This window comes from Carlito syrichta, unplaced genomic scaffold (assembly GCF_000164805.1).
Source record: "Carlito syrichta isolate Samal-C Ts95f unplaced genomic scaffold, Tarsius_syrichta-2.0.1 Scaffold132473, whole genome shotgun sequence".
Classification (NCBI taxonomy): Eukaryota; Metazoa; Chordata; class Mammalia; order Primates; family Tarsiidae; genus Carlito; species Carlito syrichta.
Genome location: NW_007076569.1, coordinates 803,921 through 824,461, shown reverse-complemented (window position 1 = coordinate 824,461; position 20,541 = coordinate 803,921). Strand labels below are relative to the sequence as shown.

At 33.5% G+C, this 20,541-nt stretch overlaps 1 protein-coding gene across 1 annotated transcript in view; it reads left to right on the top strand.

The window, feature by feature from the left end:
- Positions 1-20,541, top strand: part of LOC103250753 (tankyrase-1) — a 188,756-nt gene that overhangs the window by 112,506 nt on the left and 55,709 nt on the right. Inside the window, exons 5-10 of the mRNA XM_008049346.2 lie at positions 2,907-3,001; positions 4,426-4,492; positions 4,807-4,993; positions 9,403-9,524; positions 10,967-11,058; positions 11,149-11,227. Coding sequence (XP_008047537.1) covers positions 2,907-3,001; positions 4,426-4,492; positions 4,807-4,993; positions 9,403-9,524; positions 10,967-11,058; positions 11,149-11,227 — 642 coding nt within the window. The remainder of the gene's footprint in view (positions 1-2,906; positions 3,002-4,425; positions 4,493-4,806; positions 4,994-9,402; positions 9,525-10,966; positions 11,059-11,148; positions 11,228-20,541) is intronic.

Sequence of the window (20,541 nt, the reverse complement as noted above, 5' to 3'; positions counted from 1 at the left end):
CTTTAATGCTGAGAGTGGAAACCCAGGAGAAACCTCATGGTATCTCTGAGTAGAGGAGATGAAATAAGGAGTTTGAGGAGACCAAGGTGGTGAGAGTTAGCCAGGTAGAGGACCAGGTAAGGGAGATCTGCAAAGTATCCCCTTAGAATCTTCTGCTAAATATCGATTAACATATGTATGAGAAAACTACCTGACGCTGATAAAAGAACCACCTAAGCCAACAAGCCAAACAACCCAACAAACCTGAACTCAGTCTCTGATAATTTCTGTTTCCACCAGCCAAGGTGGAAAACCTGTTCATTGGCTATTGTAGAAGAGCATTGCCTCAGTAGTCGGGGAGCATTTGTGTGACACTAAAGGCTGCTCTGGTCCTGCCTAACAAAACCTAAAAACAGGCTTTGAAATTAACCTAATATATGTGTAATTGAAGTCCCAGAGGAGAGAATAATGGGAGAAAAGCAGAAAAGAAATTTGATGACATAATAGCTAAAATTTTTCCAAATACATTGAAAACTATATAGGTCTAAGCACAACAAGCCCCAAGCATGCACACATGTGTGCATACACTCACAAGTAACTTGAAGAGGACTATATATCCAGGTACATCATAGTCAAATTGCTTAAAGCCAATGATAAAAAGAAAATAATACAGTGTACAGAGGGGGGGAAACACATACACATGCAAAGGAACAAAAGGATGATGGCTGATTTCTAGTCTTGAAACAGTGCAAGCCAGAAGATAGCAGAGCTTCTTTAAAACATTAAAAGAAGGAAAAAAGTTAACCTGACCTTCATTATCCAGCAAAAGTATCTTTCTACAATGAAAGTGGAATAAGAATCCTGAAAGTAATTAGATACTCTTTGGAGATATCATTTGCACTACCCACAAGTATCTGAAAGCAGAAACTAGGCTGGACGTGTGGTGTGATGATACAACATTTTAAATTTTCTATTTTTATATGGCAGTTTACATTTTAGAAGTGTGTATAGGTGGGAGAAAACTTTATAATAATTTTCCCTTATTCTCAGGGGATACATTTCAAGATCCCCAGTAGATACCTGAAACTGCAGATAGTACCAAACCCTATATATGTTTTTCAATCTGATAAGTGAGATGGCTAGTAAGTGACTAACAGGTTCTGTCTACCACAGGGATATGCTGGAGAAGGGGATAATCCACATCCTGGGTGGAACAAAGTGAGAAAGTACAAGATCTTATCACGCTTGTCAGGATAGAGTTTAACTTAAAACTTATGAATTATTTATTTCTGGAATTCTTCATTTAATATTTTTCAGATCATGATTAACTGTGGGTAACTGAAACTGCAGAAAGTAAAATTTTAGATGGCGGGGCGGGGGCGAGCTACTGTATATTCACAAGTTTTTGAGGTAGCTTGTTATGTGTGCTTTTATCTTTGTTTTATACATTAAGAAGCTGAGACACATGGGTAGTATGACTTTCACAGGCTTTCATAAGATCTAGGAACGTAATCAAGTTCCTGACTTCCTACTTAGGACTCTTCTATCTAAATGGTTTCCTCATTAATAGCTCAAAGTACTTTCTAAACTTAGAGACTATCAGAATATATAAAACATATAGAGTACATTGAAAGCAGTACTAGATGGTACAGTATGTAGTAGTTCTTTTGTATTTTCATGGTGAAGAAAATACATTGAAAATCTTGTGATATCCCAAGGCCCCAAAGAGAAGACAAGAAAAAATGAAAGAGTACATTAAAGTATATTAGAGCCTATGTGGAAAATGTTATGATATTTAAACTTTAGATTAGTAAAGGTGGGAAATGGCTAAGACTGCAGAAAAGTTTTTGATTCAAATGAAGTTATTTCTGATTCTTTAAAACAGGTAAAGTTTGATTATTTTAATTATCATATTAAATTTTAACAACTTTTAATAACTCGGTTCAAATAAAAATGTGACTGAAATTAACTGAGAAGAAACTATACTTTTATATTTATACTGTGTATGTGGTACATAAATAGAAGAATTACATACTATCTTGGCATACTTTATTGCATCTGGTGTAACAAATTAGTTTTGACCGTTGCTAGCAGCCATACAGAATGAATAAGGTCCATTATGTTCCCCTAAAGTTTGTTCAAATAGTTCTTTAGGGATGCTTTTCAGTCTTTCCTGTTAGAGAAATTTTGTGAGCTAGATCTTTAGAAAGGTTTTATGGTAGTGTTGGGATTTAAAAGGATATAACTTGAAAGGAGGAAAGGATTTAAGTAGGATAAGGAAGAATGTTTCCAGTTATAGGGAATATGAGCCCTGACATGTCTTCTCAGAACAGTGAGAATTGTTCATGTTGGAAAGAAATAGGAAATCTCATAAATAGGGAGGGTCGGGCTTGATTAACTGAAGGCCTTGAAAAACAAGTAAGGAAACTTGATGAATGGTATTAAAGTTAGAATTGACTCCTGGGGAAAGTGAATTGTCTCTCATTCAGTTATGAAATGTGAAGTTTTGGCATTTCACCCCAGTATTTTTTTTTTTTTTTTGAGTTAAAGTCTCACTCTGTCACCCAGACTGGAGTGCAGTGGCCGCTCCTGGCCATTGCAGCCTCGACCTGCTGGGTTCTGGCTATCCTTCCGCCTCAGCCTTCCAGTAGCTGGAACTACAAGCGTGCGCTACCACGCCCGGCTAATTTTTTGATTTATTGTAGAGATGAAGTCTCGCCAAGTTGCTCAGGTGGGTCTCGAACCCGCGGGCTCACGCAATCCACTCACCTCAACCTCCCAAAGCGCGGGATCATAGGCTGAGCCACCGAGCCCGGCTCACCCCAGTATTTTTTGTGTTAACTTTGTGTTTAAGTTTGAAATGGCAATGCTGCGTTTTTGTTTTGTTTTTTTTACCTGAAGAGGAGAATATGTTTTCTCTTTTCTAGTCTACTCCTTTGCATCTAGCAGCGGGCTACAATAGAGTTCGAATAGTTCAACTTCTTCTTCAGCATGGAGCCGATGTTCATGCAAAAGACAAAGGGTAGGTGTATCACTTTATTTTCTTTTAATGGTTTCGTTCATGGATTGCTATGCTTTGTTTTCATCTGATACGCTAAACTGTTTAAGCACTAGACATAGTCATATATTTTATATATGTAGCATCTTAAGAATGTTCATAACTTTAATTTCAGACTTTATTTTCATGTACCTGCCTATTAAGGACACTTCCCATAGTAATTTCTTAAATCACTTTAGTTCTATTGCAATTCTGTTATTTGAAGTTAAAATTTGTTTCTCAATTGCAGTCAATTGTTTTTCAACTCCTAAGTTACATTTTAGAAAGTTAAAACAATTTGAAAATTATAATCCAGTAGCATAGCTATCATATTCATTGGTTAATAAAGGATAATCTCTTATTAACAAATCAAAATTATAAGTATACAATAACTAATGTTTTTTCTGGTGAAATCTTGGACATCTAAACTGAGAAAACCTAAGAGATTCTTATGAAGTTTTAATGGGAGGAGTATGTATAGGAACTGAGAAAGCAGTTATGTCACTTATTTTATGAGCAGGTAAATTTTGAAAAACTTTGTAACAGTTTTCTGTATAGTCCCCAGGGATATATGAACATTGGGTCTGCTATCTTATGTGATGGGCTAACATTTCTCATTGTCCTACTTTAAGATCTAAAAGATAATGACTCTACTAGATTATGTTACAGTGTTGTGATAGCATAAAGAAGAAAGTTTCCTTCAATTTGCTGCTCTTCAAATCAAGAAACATAAAAATGAAGTCAGTACTTGAGACACTTACCAAAGGAGGAATTCATTCATTTCATATCTGTTCCTTTTGGTGCTGTTTCTTTTGCCTGCACCAGGTTTTGTGCCATATGTGAGTGCTGTCCCAGTAGTATAGAGGCATAAATGCCTGATGCTCTTGTAGATCTCTGTTTCCTTATGCATATCTGAAAACAGATGGGTATACAGTGGGTGAATCATCAAGAGAAGTACACCACAAAAAGGGGTTTTTGACTCATTTGTCATACTTTGGTATGAAAGTTATGATAGTTTGGATATTTAGATTTATGCTAGTAATTATCATGAAAGTGAATTAAAATGGTGGAATATTTTCAGTTCACTATCAATTAACATTTATTTCTTATAAATACTTAATATGTAAATCATGGAATTGTCAATTAGCACATAATCTTTCTTTTACCAGAATATCTTCTCATTGGTATTTTTATCATTATCTTTAAGACTTATATAAACAAAAAATCCAAGATAAATACAAAAGATGTAAATATAAGTTATCCTTTGAATTATCTTATTAAATACTTTAAAATATTTTAAAATATAATTGTATTGGAATTTGTGAAATTTTTGTTTCTTAGCACTTCCTGGATAAATGACTATAAGTTGTTTGAAATTTAAGTGTTTTAATTTACTTTTTTTCACTTAGTGGACTTGTGCCTCTTCATAATGCATGTTCATATGGACATTATGAAGTCACAGAACTGCTGCTAAAGGTAAGAGAAATGTAAAATATTGAGCATTATTTGCTTTTTAAAAAACTTGTCATGACTTTTCACGTGGTTTTTTGCCACATGAAAGTTTTTTTAGATTTTTTTAAAAGTGGAATAGTTTTTAAAAATATTATCATTGACTTAAAGTTTTTAAAACATTCTATTTAATTTAAGCTGCTTTTAAAGCTGAACTTAAGGAAATCAAAACCCGTATTTTAAAAAATTATAACTAAAATTTACAGTGAAATAAATGTCTTCTGAGATTTATTTGATCCAGTGAAATGATTACTGACATAAACCATTTGTTCTCAATTCAGCATGGAGCATGTGTGAATGCTATGGATCTCTGGCAGTTTACTCCACTGCATGAGGCTGCTTCCAAGAATCGTGTAGAAGTATGCTCCTTGTTACTTAGCCACGGTGCTGATCCTACATTAGTCAACTGCCATGGCAAAAGTGCTGTGGATATGGCTCCAACCCCTGAGCTCCGGGAAAGATTGACTTGTATGTATTTATATCCTAAAATCAATATTGCTTGTTATACTTGGAAATATCTTATTTCTGTTGAATTTTGTCTAACTTTAATAACCTTCCATTCTTACACATGCACTAGCTTATAATCCTCATTTCTAATATACACTTTTCTTCGTGGATTCCATAGAATTTATATAAAGGTTATTATATACACACATATGTATATAAAATATTTATTCAAGCCTAATTCTAATTCATGTGTTCTGGCTCCTTTTTTATTTAAAGACTAATGAGGATGACAGCCATTTATTGAATATTTACTATGTAGTAGGCAATAGAAATATAGCAATGTACAAACCATGAAAAATAATCTTGGAGCTCATAGAGCTTATATTCTTGTGTCATTGATAATAATAGATATCTAACATTTTTGAACACTCACAATTTCCCAAGCCCTGCAAGGTTGCACAGTTATGTTTCTATTTTTCATGTGTGTTATGACCAAAGTATAATCATTTGTCCAAATATAAGTGAGATTTTTGTGATTTGCTGCAGGTAATCTTCTCAAATGTTGATATAACTACCTACATATATGTATACAAATGCTTTTAAATAAACTTTTTGTATTAGAATAGTTTTATGAAGATAGTATAGAGAGTTCTCATATCTTTCATACCCATTTTCCCTATTATTAACATTTTATGTTAGTATAGTACATCTATTACAGATAATAAACCAATATTGAGACATTATTTACTAAAGTTCATACTTTACTCAGATTTTTGTAGTTTTTGCCTAAAGTCCTTTTTCTGTTCCCAGAACTCATTCAGGATACCATATTACATAAAGTTGTCACATCAATAATGAGATAATATTTAATTCTACATGTAAGCATTTTGAGTTTAAATGAAATTAGGTATTACCTACCTAATTTTTAGCTGTCCTAGGGTCTGTAAGATTTCTTACATCAAGGATACTAGGAATCAGATAACGCCTAAGAAAATCTTTGCTAGGTGTTAACCAGAGTCAAAATGGTGCTAGCATAATTTATGTTTGAACAGATTTTAAACTACTTTATGTTAAAACAGAAAGAATTTCCTACAGTTTTGACCTTAAGTGAAAATTTGAACTTACTTTGGTATTCAAAAAGGTCAAATCTACTAGATTGTAGGCCGACACAAACCAACTTTTAATTGGACAGATGACTTTGTAATGAATTCTTTTAAACGTTCATTTATTCACTCCTACCCAGATGACTCTTGCCATATGTTGTCTTACATTATGTAGTTCACTTTTCTATTTGTTTATTCTGTCTTCCTAGTGAAATTTTAATTCTTAGAAAACCTTTGGTTTTCTTTTTCTTTTTTGTTCTGGCCATTGTGTGATATCCTGTTTCCTAATAAAAATGTTTGATGGTATTTGTGTTTGGGCCTATATCCGCCAATCCCTAAACTGGCACAGTGCGTTGTATGTAGTATATGCTTAACAAGTTTATTGAATTGAATTTGACTTGACTCATAACTTATCATTTTATCTTTTTCTAATTTCCTTTTCTTAATTTATGTGCTAGCTCAGCTTTATTCTTGTGTCATTATTTGATTTTTTTTCTTTAATCAACATTTTGTAAATGAAGAGTATCACTAGAAGTTTTTACATTATGTTTTACTGGTCTTATTCCAGTGAAAACGTCAAAATTTAACCTAAGTTTGTGCAGTCTTATGAAGGGATCAGTTCCCTTGATTAGCATATTTCCAACCTTCTTAATATCTCTTTGTTTTATTAAGTAAGGTTCTACCAAGGAATTATCTGAAAAAAAGGATTTAACAAAAATTGGACCTCATCTAACTGCAGTTTTCATCATGTTCACTACTTTATACTAGGCATATGCATTAGAGAGGGTTTTTTAAAGAAAATTTTATGGGAAAGAAAGAAAAACAATGTTGTGATTTTGTTGATGGTTATAACATTTTCCTTGCACATATTTTTTCCTGTTCGTTCTTGTCTGTTTTTTTATTAATTGTTTTTATGAAGCTAAATGAATTAGAGTTTCATTCTTGTTTCAAAATGCATTCAGAGAGAGAGACTTCTGTTTTATAAATATTAAGTTTTCAGGGTAAGTTTGAGCAATTTACAGTTTTACCACCTTTTTAACTACTGAACTTCATTGAAGTCTTAAAAGTAAACGTTTATGTAACCTTTGCATTTAGAAATTTAGGACAATTATAATTCATAAATGTTTTTACCCTGTGAGTTTCTCTTTTCAATCATAAGTATTCCTCATTAAAGGATTTTAAATTTGGAAAGAAACCTTTAAAGAGCAAAGATAAGAAATCTTTTACTTTTTGTTATTTGAGAAAATACCATGCTGTTTAATTGTAGTATCACATCATAGTTTCTTGATTTCCTTAGTACTGCAGTCTCTGTTTATGTTTTTTATACATTTGCTCATTTAATTTTCTTATGAGCCACCTTTTCTAAATGAAAAGGAGTACATAATTGAAAAGGTAAAGATGCTTGTATCACTTTGATAGGCATAGAATATTTATCATTAGTGAAAAGACCAATGTGATTTGCATTGTTAAAATTTCTCCAGACTGATGACCAGAGCAAAACTACTTTTTGCTGAACATCGGTTCTCAGTACATCATTTTCCCCTGCAGTTATCTGACTCCTGTTCCTAATATATAACAGTTTATAATTATCTTACTTCATGTGTCCCTAATTTTATCATTACAGAGAAAAACTATAATTTGTTATTTGAATTTACTGGTTTAGTTTCATCTCATTGGAATTTACTGGTTTAGTTCCATCTGATTTGACCTTGGCTATTTGTTTCTGAAGTTTCAAAGTCTTATATGCGAACAATTTAGCAATGATAAAGAACACTAAATAAGAACCTATATTATAATGTTTTTTCCCCTGAACCTGCCATGACTTATAATAAATCATCAGTGTTTATGCAACAAATATTTACTGAATACCTGCCATATGCCAAGCACTGTGCTGGGTAATGAAACTACCATAGTAAATATGACAGTGTGATATGTCTTGTGACAAGGCCCAGTGCAAGTGCTGTGGCCCTCATCAGATGGAATCATAATGCAACAATGGGGATGGTCGGGAAGGCTTGCCCAGAGTATCTAATCTAAGACCTTGAACGATCAGTAGTAGTTAATAAGGCATGCATATGCACTTGTTCTGTGTGTGTGTTTCTCTCTGTCTTTTGAGGGACAGAAGGGAATGTGATGGGGCCCTCAAAGGAGAGGAGAGAAGGGAAAAGAGGAAGAATATGGTACTATGCAAATGCAAAGGACTGAGCATGAGAGGGTCTGAAATTGTTATATGATATATTAGGTCATATATCATTTACATCTTTTTGGAACAGTTTTCAGCTTTTTGTTAATAAGTGAGCCTATCAAAATGCAAGTCAAATGTGTAAGATAGAAAATGAGATCATGTATTTAATAAATAAGAATATTGACTTCTTATTCATGTGATCATCTCATCTTCTTACGAAAATAATGAATAAGATATTAATTATTCTTGGAAAAAATTTAAAACTCTAGAACTTCTCCAGCATTTCAGATGTTCTCTCCCCTAGGTCAAGACCTAATCACTATTAATGCTTTGGTGAATATTTCTCTAAATATTTTCCCATATGATAACTTGTATTTAGTTGTGGTAGCAAGAGTAATAACAATACTTTAAAAATGGTTCAGCCTATCCTTTCTCTTTTGCTACCTAAATTTTCATTTAACAGTGTATTCTTTCTTGTCAGAATATATGGATCTATCTGTTGTTTAAGAGCTGTAAAGTATTACAGCTGTCAAGTATGCAAGTTACTTAACTGATTTCCTTTCGATGGACATTTAGGTTGCCTGTTTTAATATGCAAGCCGGGCTCTGTGGCTCAGCCTAATCCCAGCACTTTGGGAGGCCGAGGCAAGTGGATTGCCTGAGCCCGCAGGTTTGAGACCAGCCCGGACAACTTGACGAGACCTCGTCTCTACAATAAGTAAAAAATTAGCTGGGTGTGGTAGTGCATGCCTATAGTTCTGGCTACTTGAAGGGCTGAGGCCGAAGGATTGCCTGAACCCAGCAGTTTGACACTGGGGTAGCCGTAAGTGTGCCACTGCACTCCAGCCTGGGCAACAGAGAAAGACTCCAACTCTTAAAAAAAAAAATTGCTGCAATAATTATCTTTTATATGTAACTTTATGAACTCTGAGCATATAATGCAGTCTTACTTCGGAACATACACATTTCCAAATTTTACATTAATCTATAGCCTCATCCGTAGTATTTTATCATCATACTGCTGCTGTTGCTAAAATAGAGAAATTTGTAAAATCAGTAATTTTTCTACTTATTTATAATTGTGCTGAAGATTCTTATAATTTTAAATCTTTTTTAAAATGTCACCCATTATTTCATTGACAGATGAATTTAAAGGTCATTCTTTACTACAAGCAGCCAGAGAAGCAGACCTAGCAAAAGTTAAAAAAACACTTGCTTTAGAAATCATTAATTTCAAACAACCGCAGTCTCATGAAACAGCACTGGTAAGATTTTATTGTTAATCTATTCCCTGGGTCTGTAATAACAGTGTAAGCACAAAATATGATTTTCATTTCAGAAATCTTAAAGTAACCCTAGTATCTGAAATGCCAGGAATTTGCATTTTAATGTTGGTTGCATTGATTTTTAAATTTGGTTCAGAGGATGATTCTTTTCATGGATGAGAGAATAGACATTTGCTCAGCCTCTGTTTGAAAATTATTTTACCTTTGTCTTCCTAACCTTATTATAACAAATCTACTTTTATGGCCAATTCTTTCATAAAATACAAGATATGATTTTCCCAGTAGAATTTTCCTTTTTTTCTTTTTGTGGTTGCTAGATAAATACGTATTTCTTTCTGTAGAAGATTAAAGTGTGTTTTTTAAAGATACTTGTATCATTCTTTTAAGCAATTGTATTCAAAGAACTGATTATATTCATGCTAGAAAAATGGTAAGATTATGAATTTTCTATTTCAGACTGAACAATTTATCCTTAAAGCTATCCATGTTTTTTTCTTCTAATGTACTTTCAAAAAGATTAGTTTATTTTCTTTGTCATAGACTGCATTAAGGTTCAGATGGTTAGTGATTGCTCCTGAATTCAGAATTTGAGCATATGTGATGGCTATCACAGAGCTAAAGGTAGACTGTGCTTAATATTCTTATATAACATTTGGCACAGAAAGGTCAAACTTTAGTCAATATCTGCTGAAAACAACACTAAAATGGATCAGCTATATATGTGCTTAAATATGTCATGGGGTTCAGATATGTTCAAGCTACACAGCATTATGCCAGGAAATATTCAAGCCATGGAATAAACTGACCTATTTTTGTGGAGTATTCATTTTAGTCAGTTGTAAGTCGTTTCTGATTAAAATTTTACTACAAATAATAAAATGAAGCAGAGCACAAAAATTATATAAATATGATAAAACATAAAATCTCTGAGAATATCTCTTTCTCTAAACTTCTTTTAAAAGGACTATCACTTTCTTGCCTATCCTTTGGCATATAGGCTTATTCTCCTATAGCGCTGGGAATACTTCTGTAGAAGAGTTTGAGAAATATTAACTTATGTGCCTGATAATCTAATGAAGGATTGAATAATTTTGTTATCGATTTCTGGAGCTTTGAAGAGGCAGTATTTTGATGCCTTCTATAGAATATATACTGAACAATTATTTATTGGCTCAGTGAAAAGAAATGAAGCCTCTCTTGATGCTTAACTAAGCATAATTTTGTCTTGATTTAAAATCTTACATTTTGATTTCCACTGTATTTAGAAGGAATATTGACCATCTCCATAATGCAAAACTTATAAGTATGTCCTAATACTCAGAGATTACAGTGTTCTAAATAGTCAGTGGATGCTGTTTAATTCAAAAATCTACCTTTAAATAGAATTTTATTTTATTAACTTTGTTTTGTTTACTTCATAGCACTGTGCTGTGGCCTCTCTGCATCCCAAACGAAAACAAGTGACAGAATTGTTACTTAGAAAAGGAGCAAATGTTAATGAAAAAAATAAAGAGTAAGTGTAATTGCAGAAGTCCAATTCTTAAAGAGAAAATGCAGTAAAAGTTAGAGAGAAAATTGCCTTTTCCTTTTCTCATCTCCATAGCTTCATGACTCCCCTGCATGTTGCAGCAGAAAGAGCTCATAATGATGTCATGGAAGTTCTTCATAAGCACGGAGCAAAGGTAAGGCACATACCAGGAATACTGTGCCATACTCAGCACTGTGCAGCTAGCTGCTCTTGAGCTGATTTTCTCTTTCATTTTTCTGAAGAAATTAATGTTATAAGGGACTATTAACTTGTATTTGAATTCATAGATTCTCCTATAAAGCTGACTAAAATCCTGATTTTAATAAAAATAAATTAACTATATTTCTTGGTTCTTTACTGACACTATTCTATAAAACAGTGAAATGTAGCTATAGTCATTTGAAATAGATTTCAACTTTCAGTTAATACTAGAATTGATATATTTTGATAGTCAACATTTAAATGATGGCTTATGAGAAAATAATTTATGTAAATGATAGAGTCACATATCTCTACTGTTTTTTTATTTTTTAGCTATACTTATTTTTTAAAAATTTTTATTCCTTTAAATTGGTAATTATAATATTTTCAACCTTTACACTAAAGAAGTAATGAAATTCTTAATAACTATTTTTCATTTTAGACATTATCTGAATGGCATAGTCTAAAACTCTGTGAATCACTTGAGGTAGGAAAGAAGCAAACTGATTGTTTTTTAGAAGGGACTTGAAATTGCAGATTGTTAAATTCTTAATCAACAATATATATTTTAAAGCAGTAGTGTCCAAAGTAGGATGAAGGCATTCTGTGGAGCATACACGATAAGCATCATTAGATGCCGGAAATAGAGACTATCATTTCCATTTATAATCTTTTCCTTTAAGAATAAGGAAATTTAGATTTACTAATGTTTCATACACAGATTGAGTCTGGCATCTTCTTTAGATCCATATGTCAGCTGATCTGAGTCATTTCAGATACCAAAGTTTCTTGAGGAAGAGTGGGACTTTATAGTTCACTTATTTGTTCACTATATGTTGTGACATATCGCATTTTACATGTGTCCAAACAAGTGAATTTATGGATCTCATCCTAAATAGTTGGACTTTTATAAATACCATACTTGATCATCATAGGGAGTGACCTTGGCAGTTTTTTATTTTATAAAATGGGGGACTGGCTAGATTTTAAAGAGTTGTCATAGTTATACTATTTTTAAGAAAATAAAAAGGTTCACAATTTGCTGATAGTATTATGAGGACAAATGACAATTAACTTATGTGTAGGCACTTTTAAAGAAACTCATAAAGGTAAGAGTTACATATTTTAGAGTGAATGAGAAAGAAACTATTTAAAATAAACTTTAAAAAATAAAGATAACATTTTGAAAATAGACTTTTAGAAAATATCCATTGTTTTGTGATTTTACTGAAAAATCATATAAATGTATCACCCAGCTGTCATATCTACGTAATTCAAAAACATGAAAATAGAATTTTATAACCTGCTTAAAAGTCTTTCTTAATTTGTGTTTAGGTGAGTTTTAAACCTACTTAAACAATAATAGAACACACCTCTTAACTTTGCAAGAACTTTAGGAAAGTTGGAATTTTACTAGCAAAATTTCAATTAAAACCTTAGCATAACTAGTAAATTACTTTAAACAAGCATTATGACTTGAATAGGCATAGTTAATGTTGCATTTCTTTCATTGACTCTACATAGCAGTATAAAATCTTTTCAGCTAATACAACCATTGGAACCAGCTATTGAAGATGAATTGAGAATCAGGCCCTGAAATATCTATACAGTATCACAATATTTAATAAGAGTTTTTAAATATCTCAATTAGATTCTAAAGATATTTTGTATTTTTAGTCATTAAAATACTTTTGAATTTTAATTATTTTATCTCTTATCCTTTGTAATTTCTTTTTTTGTTAAGTTGTGTATATATTTATAATGTTGGTATGGTACTACTTGGTTATAATTTACGAGTGAGCACACATATGTTTATTAAGAATGTTCTCAAAACATTTTTTTACTCAGACTGTACGTGATCCAAAAATCTGGATATCACAGCTTTAAAAGGCCATTTGATGTTTTTAACTTTAAAAAATCAAGACAAGCTAGAATAAAAGAAAGCAGAGTTCTATGGATGTAGTACCTATTTTGGACTTTGTAGTTTTGTTTGAGTTCCTTAAGCCTCAATTGACTCACCAGTGATATGTGAAAAGAATCTCCCATATAGGTTTAATTTCTTTTAAATCAATTGAGTTTATATATGCAAGGTAGTATAGTACTTAACATACAAATACTGCTTTGATTACAGCTCCTGTGTTATTATGTAACTAATTTTTGTTCTGACAGCAGAAAATACTAAGCTAAGTGAACTTTCTGTTTTTATGTGTACCATATGTTTATCATTGAACTGTTGTTATTAATATTTTATGACATGTATGATGCTCTTGAAAAATTGTGGATAATACTCTTTATTTTGGCAAAATAGTATCTATTTATTTTCTCCCATGAGGCATTTTATTTCACATAGGTTCAAATGAAAAATAACATTATTTTATAACCTGTTCTAGTCAGCCTTATTCAAGGTCTGTGATTCTCAATCTTTATCTGCCTTTCATGTGCACAATATGTTTTCATCAATAAATCTTAGTTTATCGTGGGGCATGAGCCTCCCAATGGTATAGAGTAACTTGTAGAACAGTGTACTCTCCCTAGTCTGTCCACTATGGTTCAACTAAGTGGAGTATTCTTACTATTTGGCACTTTTAAAGGCAAAAAGTTATACTTAATCAGAGTTATGAACCAATAGGTACCAACTACCATCAATAGATATAAAATACTATTTCAACTCCTAATTACTCATTTCCTGGCAGGTTCCAAGGCAGGATTCTCTCCCTCATTGTTGGTGTATCTGGCAATAAATGCGCTAGTAAAAACTTCTTGCAAAATCTCCCACTCAATTACTGTTGAGCTGCGATTTTTACTTGGTTAGTATTTTCTTTCTGGACAACTTGTGGTTTCTTTTTGATTTTCAGGCAAATCACGGTTTCCATTTGATTCTAGAAGTACCTTCTGAACAACCAGTGTCACTTTTTAATTAGGATTTGTTCCTCTTACACTGCTTCTACCACCCTGCTGCCTTCTCTTATTCTTGATGAGTCTATTTTTCAAGTTAAAGCAGAGAATTACCGTTAACTAATTTGTCTTACTTAGACAAACAGAGTTTAGTAATATTTTTATAAGTCAAAACATAATTTTGCCCAAAGCCTAGCGTTAGATACAAAGTCCATGTTCATTGTACGTGTTAAACTAAATATACTGCATGTATAACATAGACAGGCATACTTTTGAACTTAGAATCTTTCACTTTCTAGTTTTGTGACTTTGTAGTTTTGTTTGAATTCCTTGAACTTCAATTGATTCATCAGTGATATGTGAAAAACAACCTCCCATACAGGTTTAATTTTTTTTAATCAATTAATCTTATGTATGTAAGGTAGTATAGTACTTAGCATACAAATACTGCTTTGATTACATACAAGAATGAACACTTTTTTCCATATTTGTCTTTTCAAATATGTATGTACTGTGTATTTCCCTTTAATTATGTAATGTTTTATAAGATGTATGTCTAATCCCTTTATAATTGGTTTTGGTCCACTAACTCAACAAATATTGACTTGCAGAGTGATTGAGGCTGTGCTAGATACTGTGGGAATTACCAGTTTGGAAGTTAATGCAATTCCCAAACTTGAATCTAATTCTGAATCAATTTAGCAGCACTAGTAATGAAGAATGAAGAGAAAGATGAAAGCCACTTATAAAGGAATGATTGTATTAATTGGAAACGAATTGGGTGTTAGAATGAACTTTAAAAGTGGTGGCACAATTAATGGTTGTAAGACAGCTTGAGAGCAGTACTGGTTTCCTATGCCTTGATAATGATATTCTGCTTAGAGTTGGTTGATATGATAGAGGGACATTTAGTAAAACCAACAGTTTGAAAGACAGCACTAGAGTATGAAAGAGAATTTAGGATTAGAAAGATATCACCTTGCCTCAAATAAAAAATTTAGCTAGGCATGGTGGCATGCACCTGTAGTCCCAGCTACTTGGAAGGCTGAGGTGGAAGGATTGCCTGAACCCAGCAGGTGGAGACTGCAGTGGCTGTGAGTGTGCCACTGTACTCCAGCCTGGGTGACAGAGTGAGATGCCAACTGAAAACAAAAAGGGGGAAACAAAAGAAAGCTATCTTGGGGAGCCATCAACATAATGATCATTTATTTTGGTAGTGAGTAAGGGTCCCTGGTAGAGAAGGCATGGAAAGGTAAGCAGAGGGTTAAGGAAAGAACCTTTTAGACTTGCCCATGTTTATAAAGGAGTAATGGGGAGCGGAAACTGAAAGTGACCACTGAGTGCCATAGGTGTATGAAGAAGAGATTGATCAATGTCACAGAGAGAAATCATGGCAAAAGAGAACATTTAATCTGGCAATTTTCTTAAGAGGGCTTTGGTAGCTTCTGGAGGAGACGTTCTAGAGTTAGAGGTAGTGGTTTGTGTCAGCTAGGGTCTTGGCAATAAACAACACACTCAGAGTGGGTAATTTAATGAAAGTTTAATAAAGGAATTATGTACAAAAATATATAGGCAAGATTTAAGGAAATCAACAAGGAATGAAGTCATACCAGCAGTGAGAGGGGAGATATCATCTCTGGTCAGAAGGGACAAAGGCAGGGAAGGTCACTGGTACAGGGTAAGGGTAACTATGTGGAGAAGGTTGCCTGACAGCACTGGTAGCCTTTGACAGAAGGATAGATGTCATTTATACTCTTCACCCTTCCTCCCAGTGCCTCCCACCTCTTCCCAGTTCCTCTCACATCTTCCCAGTTCCTCCCATCTCTTCCCACCTCCTCCCAGTGCCTCCCACCTTCTACCTCCTCCCAGTGCCTCCCACCTCCTCCAAATGCCTCCCATCTTTTCCTAGTCCCTCCATCTCCCCCCAGTGCCTCACATCTCCTCCCAGTGCCTCCCACCTTCTCCCAGTCCTTCCCATCTCCTCCCAGTCCCTACCACCTCCTTCCGGTGCCTTTTGTCTCCTCCTGGTGCTTCCTATTGGCCAAATCCAAAAAACAGTGAAGACCAAAGAAGCCTGTTCAATGTAGTTCACATAAGTGATTTTCCCAGGACCAAGAGCAGCGTGGAGAATGAATGTGGATCTGGAGGAGCAAGGAGGTTAGGAAAAGATTAGAAAACAAATTGCTAGTTAGCAAAGGTTAGCAAAAGGTTAGAAAACAAATTGGTAGTAAGGAAAAGAGAATCATAAGTAAATGAATATTAACTAATTCATTTGAAAAATCCACTTTTACTAGGAATAAACTTCTATATCTTAAAAAAAATTAGTAATTATATGTGCTATCCTCTGCTTGATGAGAGTATATTAAGCCTAAATAGGAAAGACATGAAGATTTTATCCTTCATGCAGCAGTTTGTTCTTTATTTTTGTTAGTTGGCCTTAGCATTCTTTGTCCTGTTACTATTGAATTGTCTGCTATCTTTTTTTTTTTTTTGAGTTGGAGTCTCACTCCGTCGCTCAGGCTGGAGTGCAGTGGCACACTCATGGCTACTCCAGCATCGACCTGCTGGGCTTTGGCGATCCTTCTGAGTAGCCGGAACCACAGGCACGTGCTACCACGTCCGGCTAATTTTTTGATTGTTTGTAGAGATGAGATCTTGCCAAGTTGCCGAAGCTGTTCAGGCAATCCCCTCACCTCGGCCTCCCAAAGTGCTGGGATTGCAGGCTTGAGCCACCCACCCAGCCTGCTATCATTTTTGAAGAAGGTACACTCAACCTGCATATGGTATTCAAAAAATCGAGTTCAAAGGTACTTTATTCATGTATAAAGAACTGCTCTTTTGTCGTTAGTGCTCATCTGTTAAATGCGTAGAACATGAAGGAATCTCTCCTGGGGGTTGTATGTCTTAATTTGATGGATTTATTTACATTGTATGTAAGACAATATTGTAACAATAGTAATAGACATTTAAGGGGCTTATTTATCACATTTAGATGTGATCAAGAGTCTGCTCACTTTGGCGAAATGTGTTAGCTTGTTATAAGGGTCCTATTAATGCTATTCTAGAGGTGAATTGATAGATAGATTCTGTTAGCCCAAAGGTGTTAAAGTGCTTTTAAAGATATTAAAGATCAAGTGTCTTTTACAATACAAATAATATCTTAGGTTTGATCATATCAGAATAAAGTCCAGAAGGGCCAGTGTTCTAGAGACATTTTTGTTACCAATAACATACCAACCCAATCTAAATTAAGCACAAATGGAAATCTATTTTATACTAATATAAATGTATATTCATTGCTTTTTTTGAGATGACCATGTGGTTTTCCCCCATAAATAATCTGTGGGAATCATGGCTGAGACTCAAAAAAGACCGGAACAAGGAATTCGGGAATTGTTAGTTGCCATTTCCTATCTTCGCCCTCGCCTTCATTCTCGTTCGCCCTTGCCCTGTGTCATCTCCCTCTGATCTTTGTCTCTTTCAGCCTCTTTCTTTCTGAGGTTGTATGGTTTCTCTTCTCTGTCTTTGTTCATCTACTTCATTCTTCTTTCTACAGACTGGGTTTTTTATGTTTTATTTCTCTATGGGCTAAATATGGTCTTTGTAACCCAAACTTTATATGTTCTTGGCTTAGAAGTATACCATCTGCAGCTGACACTGTCTCTCCAGTCTCAGGGATGGGAAGGGTCTCGAGAATAAGACTCCATTGTCTAGCACAGTCATTGAATTGGCATCCTCTAGTCTAATCAGCTCTGCTCAGTTTATTTTTCAAGGCATGTGAACAAGGGTAATGCCCCTTTAATAAAGCAAAGGAAATATAGACTTATAATCTTTACCTCTTTTCAGAGAACTTGTTTGTTTTAAAATTCCACATGAATTTTGAAAGTTTACAAATAATATTCATAACTTCAGCTCATAAATCGAAATCTAGTCCATACTCTGTAATAAGTTCACAACGCATTAAAAGATTAAAAACCTTTTAAAGAAAACTATCGACCAGATTTCTAGTTAACAAATAAATGTGTGGTCATTTGTCCCTTTCATTCCTCATAGGAGGTGCTTTAACCATATATATGCCTCCAAGGATAATAATGATTTATAAATACCTGTAAAAATTGTAGAATTAAAGTAAGTTATACTTTTATTACAGATAAAATAACTTCATTGTTTTCATTATTAAGCAACTCTGTAAACACTAGCATTTAATTTTTTATCAAATTTCCAGGGAAAAGGGAATGCATTTTGATTATAGAATAATTTAGTAGTTTTCTAATGTTTGTTTAATATGAAGAATAATATGGTAAAAATAGTATTCTTTTATCACCAGAATTAATTTGTTTCTCTTATGAATCATGCATTTACCAAACATTTTTGAACATCCATTTATATAAGACATTGTACTTATTGCTGAGGATCACCTCAGTAATATATAAGTTTGAATTTGATCAAGATCCTCTCTTAAGGAACTTAAAATCTAATAATAGTCTCATCTGACACTGCCTACTTGATTATACATTAAACAATTTGGAAAGTAGTATATATAATAAGAGAAGTATAGGTAAATTTACATTTTTTTCATTGATGGTAGCAGCCTAGGAGAGAGTGTGTTGAAATTTCTCAAAGAAAACAGAATTTCATTTAGGAAAGTCCAGGATTAAGTTATACAGAAGTAGTCAATATGCAAAGAATATATTTTAAATAAGAACTGAAAGTCAGGAAAGCCAAGGGGTTTATTAAACTGTCAGAAGTTTTGATTAGTTAGTCCAAAATGTATAGAAAAGGCAAATAATGCAAATCTGAAAAGATAAGTTGGAGAAAATCTTGCTAGTCTCAGTTAGAGAGTTTAGTCTTTGTTCTCATAATACTTGGAAAGCCACTGAAAATTTTTGAGTTGGCAGGTAGCATGAACAGAATTCTGCTTTAGAGAGATAAATACTTCCTAGGAAACTACTTTCTCTTAGGAAATCAGTTACAGAAATGTGAATTCAGGTATATGTATAATATCTGGTATAACCATTTAGCAATATTCAACAAAATTAGCATTTTAAGGTTTCTGTAAAGATGGCTGATATCAAGACAGTATTTCTTACCTTCAAGCTAAAAAGATTTTAATTTGCCTGCTACCTATTCCCTAGATTATAGTCTCTGTCTGACCACCAGGATATGGAATTATTTTGGATCCCTCTCTTTTGTTCCTTTGTCACAGATATATTAATGTCTGTTAATTTTGTTTATATTGTTCACTTTCAAAGTGTCCTGGCTTGAGAAAAAAAAATGCAATGCTACTCTGGCTAAAGGAATACAGAAACTGTTTTCAGTTCTCAGGTTCCTCGAAATCAAGTTTTAGGCTAAGACATACACGTTTACAGTTAAAGTATAATGTGAGTTAACAATAAATGCCTAAGTACAAATGTCACAAAACAGTTCATGATTAATATGAGTGAAATGGACAATGATTTAAGTTAAGCTTTAAGTTTAGAAGGGGCAGCCTCAAGATAATCTGTTGAGAAGAGGCTGTTCACACTGACTTGCATATTGAAGGATTCTCCTCAGCCATTTCTTTTGTGGTCTTGCTGGTTTCCAGAACTCTTTTGGCACTTTTGAATAATAATTTTATATCCTATCCATTTCAGACCAGATGTCATTGTAGTTTTATATCAATTTACTCAACTATTCATCTTCCGGAAAATGATTTTTGCTACTAAGAAACAGATGAAAATGTTTACCCTAAGGTTGCAATCTCTATATACACAAGAAAAGGAAGGAACATGTTTTGTCTCCAAAACTATCAGACATGTGTTATTCTTCTGGCAACTTCTAAATGTATAGGTTAAGCCAGTCCTAACTATTTAATTACCACAGTTGAGGTATAACATTAAATGTAGCATTTTCCTTAATTGAAGCGATTTCTGTAACTTAGTGAAAATAATTTCTTTAGTGCTGAATGTTAAGCACTTTTGGTGACATCAAATCATGTTCACATAATTTAACAAGATGAATTGGGAGTTTCCATTACTATAATTGAATAATTTAGTGTGTTTCGTACCCAATTTCTAGGCCATTTTTAATTCTTAGAATGTCCACAATTTTAGGTTTTTCTTCTGTGATGAAGAAGAAACAAAGAAATAAAAGCTCAAGTTGTTTGGCAGCTTCTATTTTTCTATTGGTAAATGTTAATGATTGTACTTGTATGTTGCTAGGTGTAAATAGCCAATTTTCTGCTGTCAAATGTGAGAGAATAAAATATGATATTTCATGATGAGTTTTGCAGACACTTTCTAGAACAGTATGACAGCCTTCCTGGTAATGAAAAATTGGAGACAGAGTGATCAATTGTCTCAAATCCTTTTTCTTAGCCTTGTATTTGGTGGA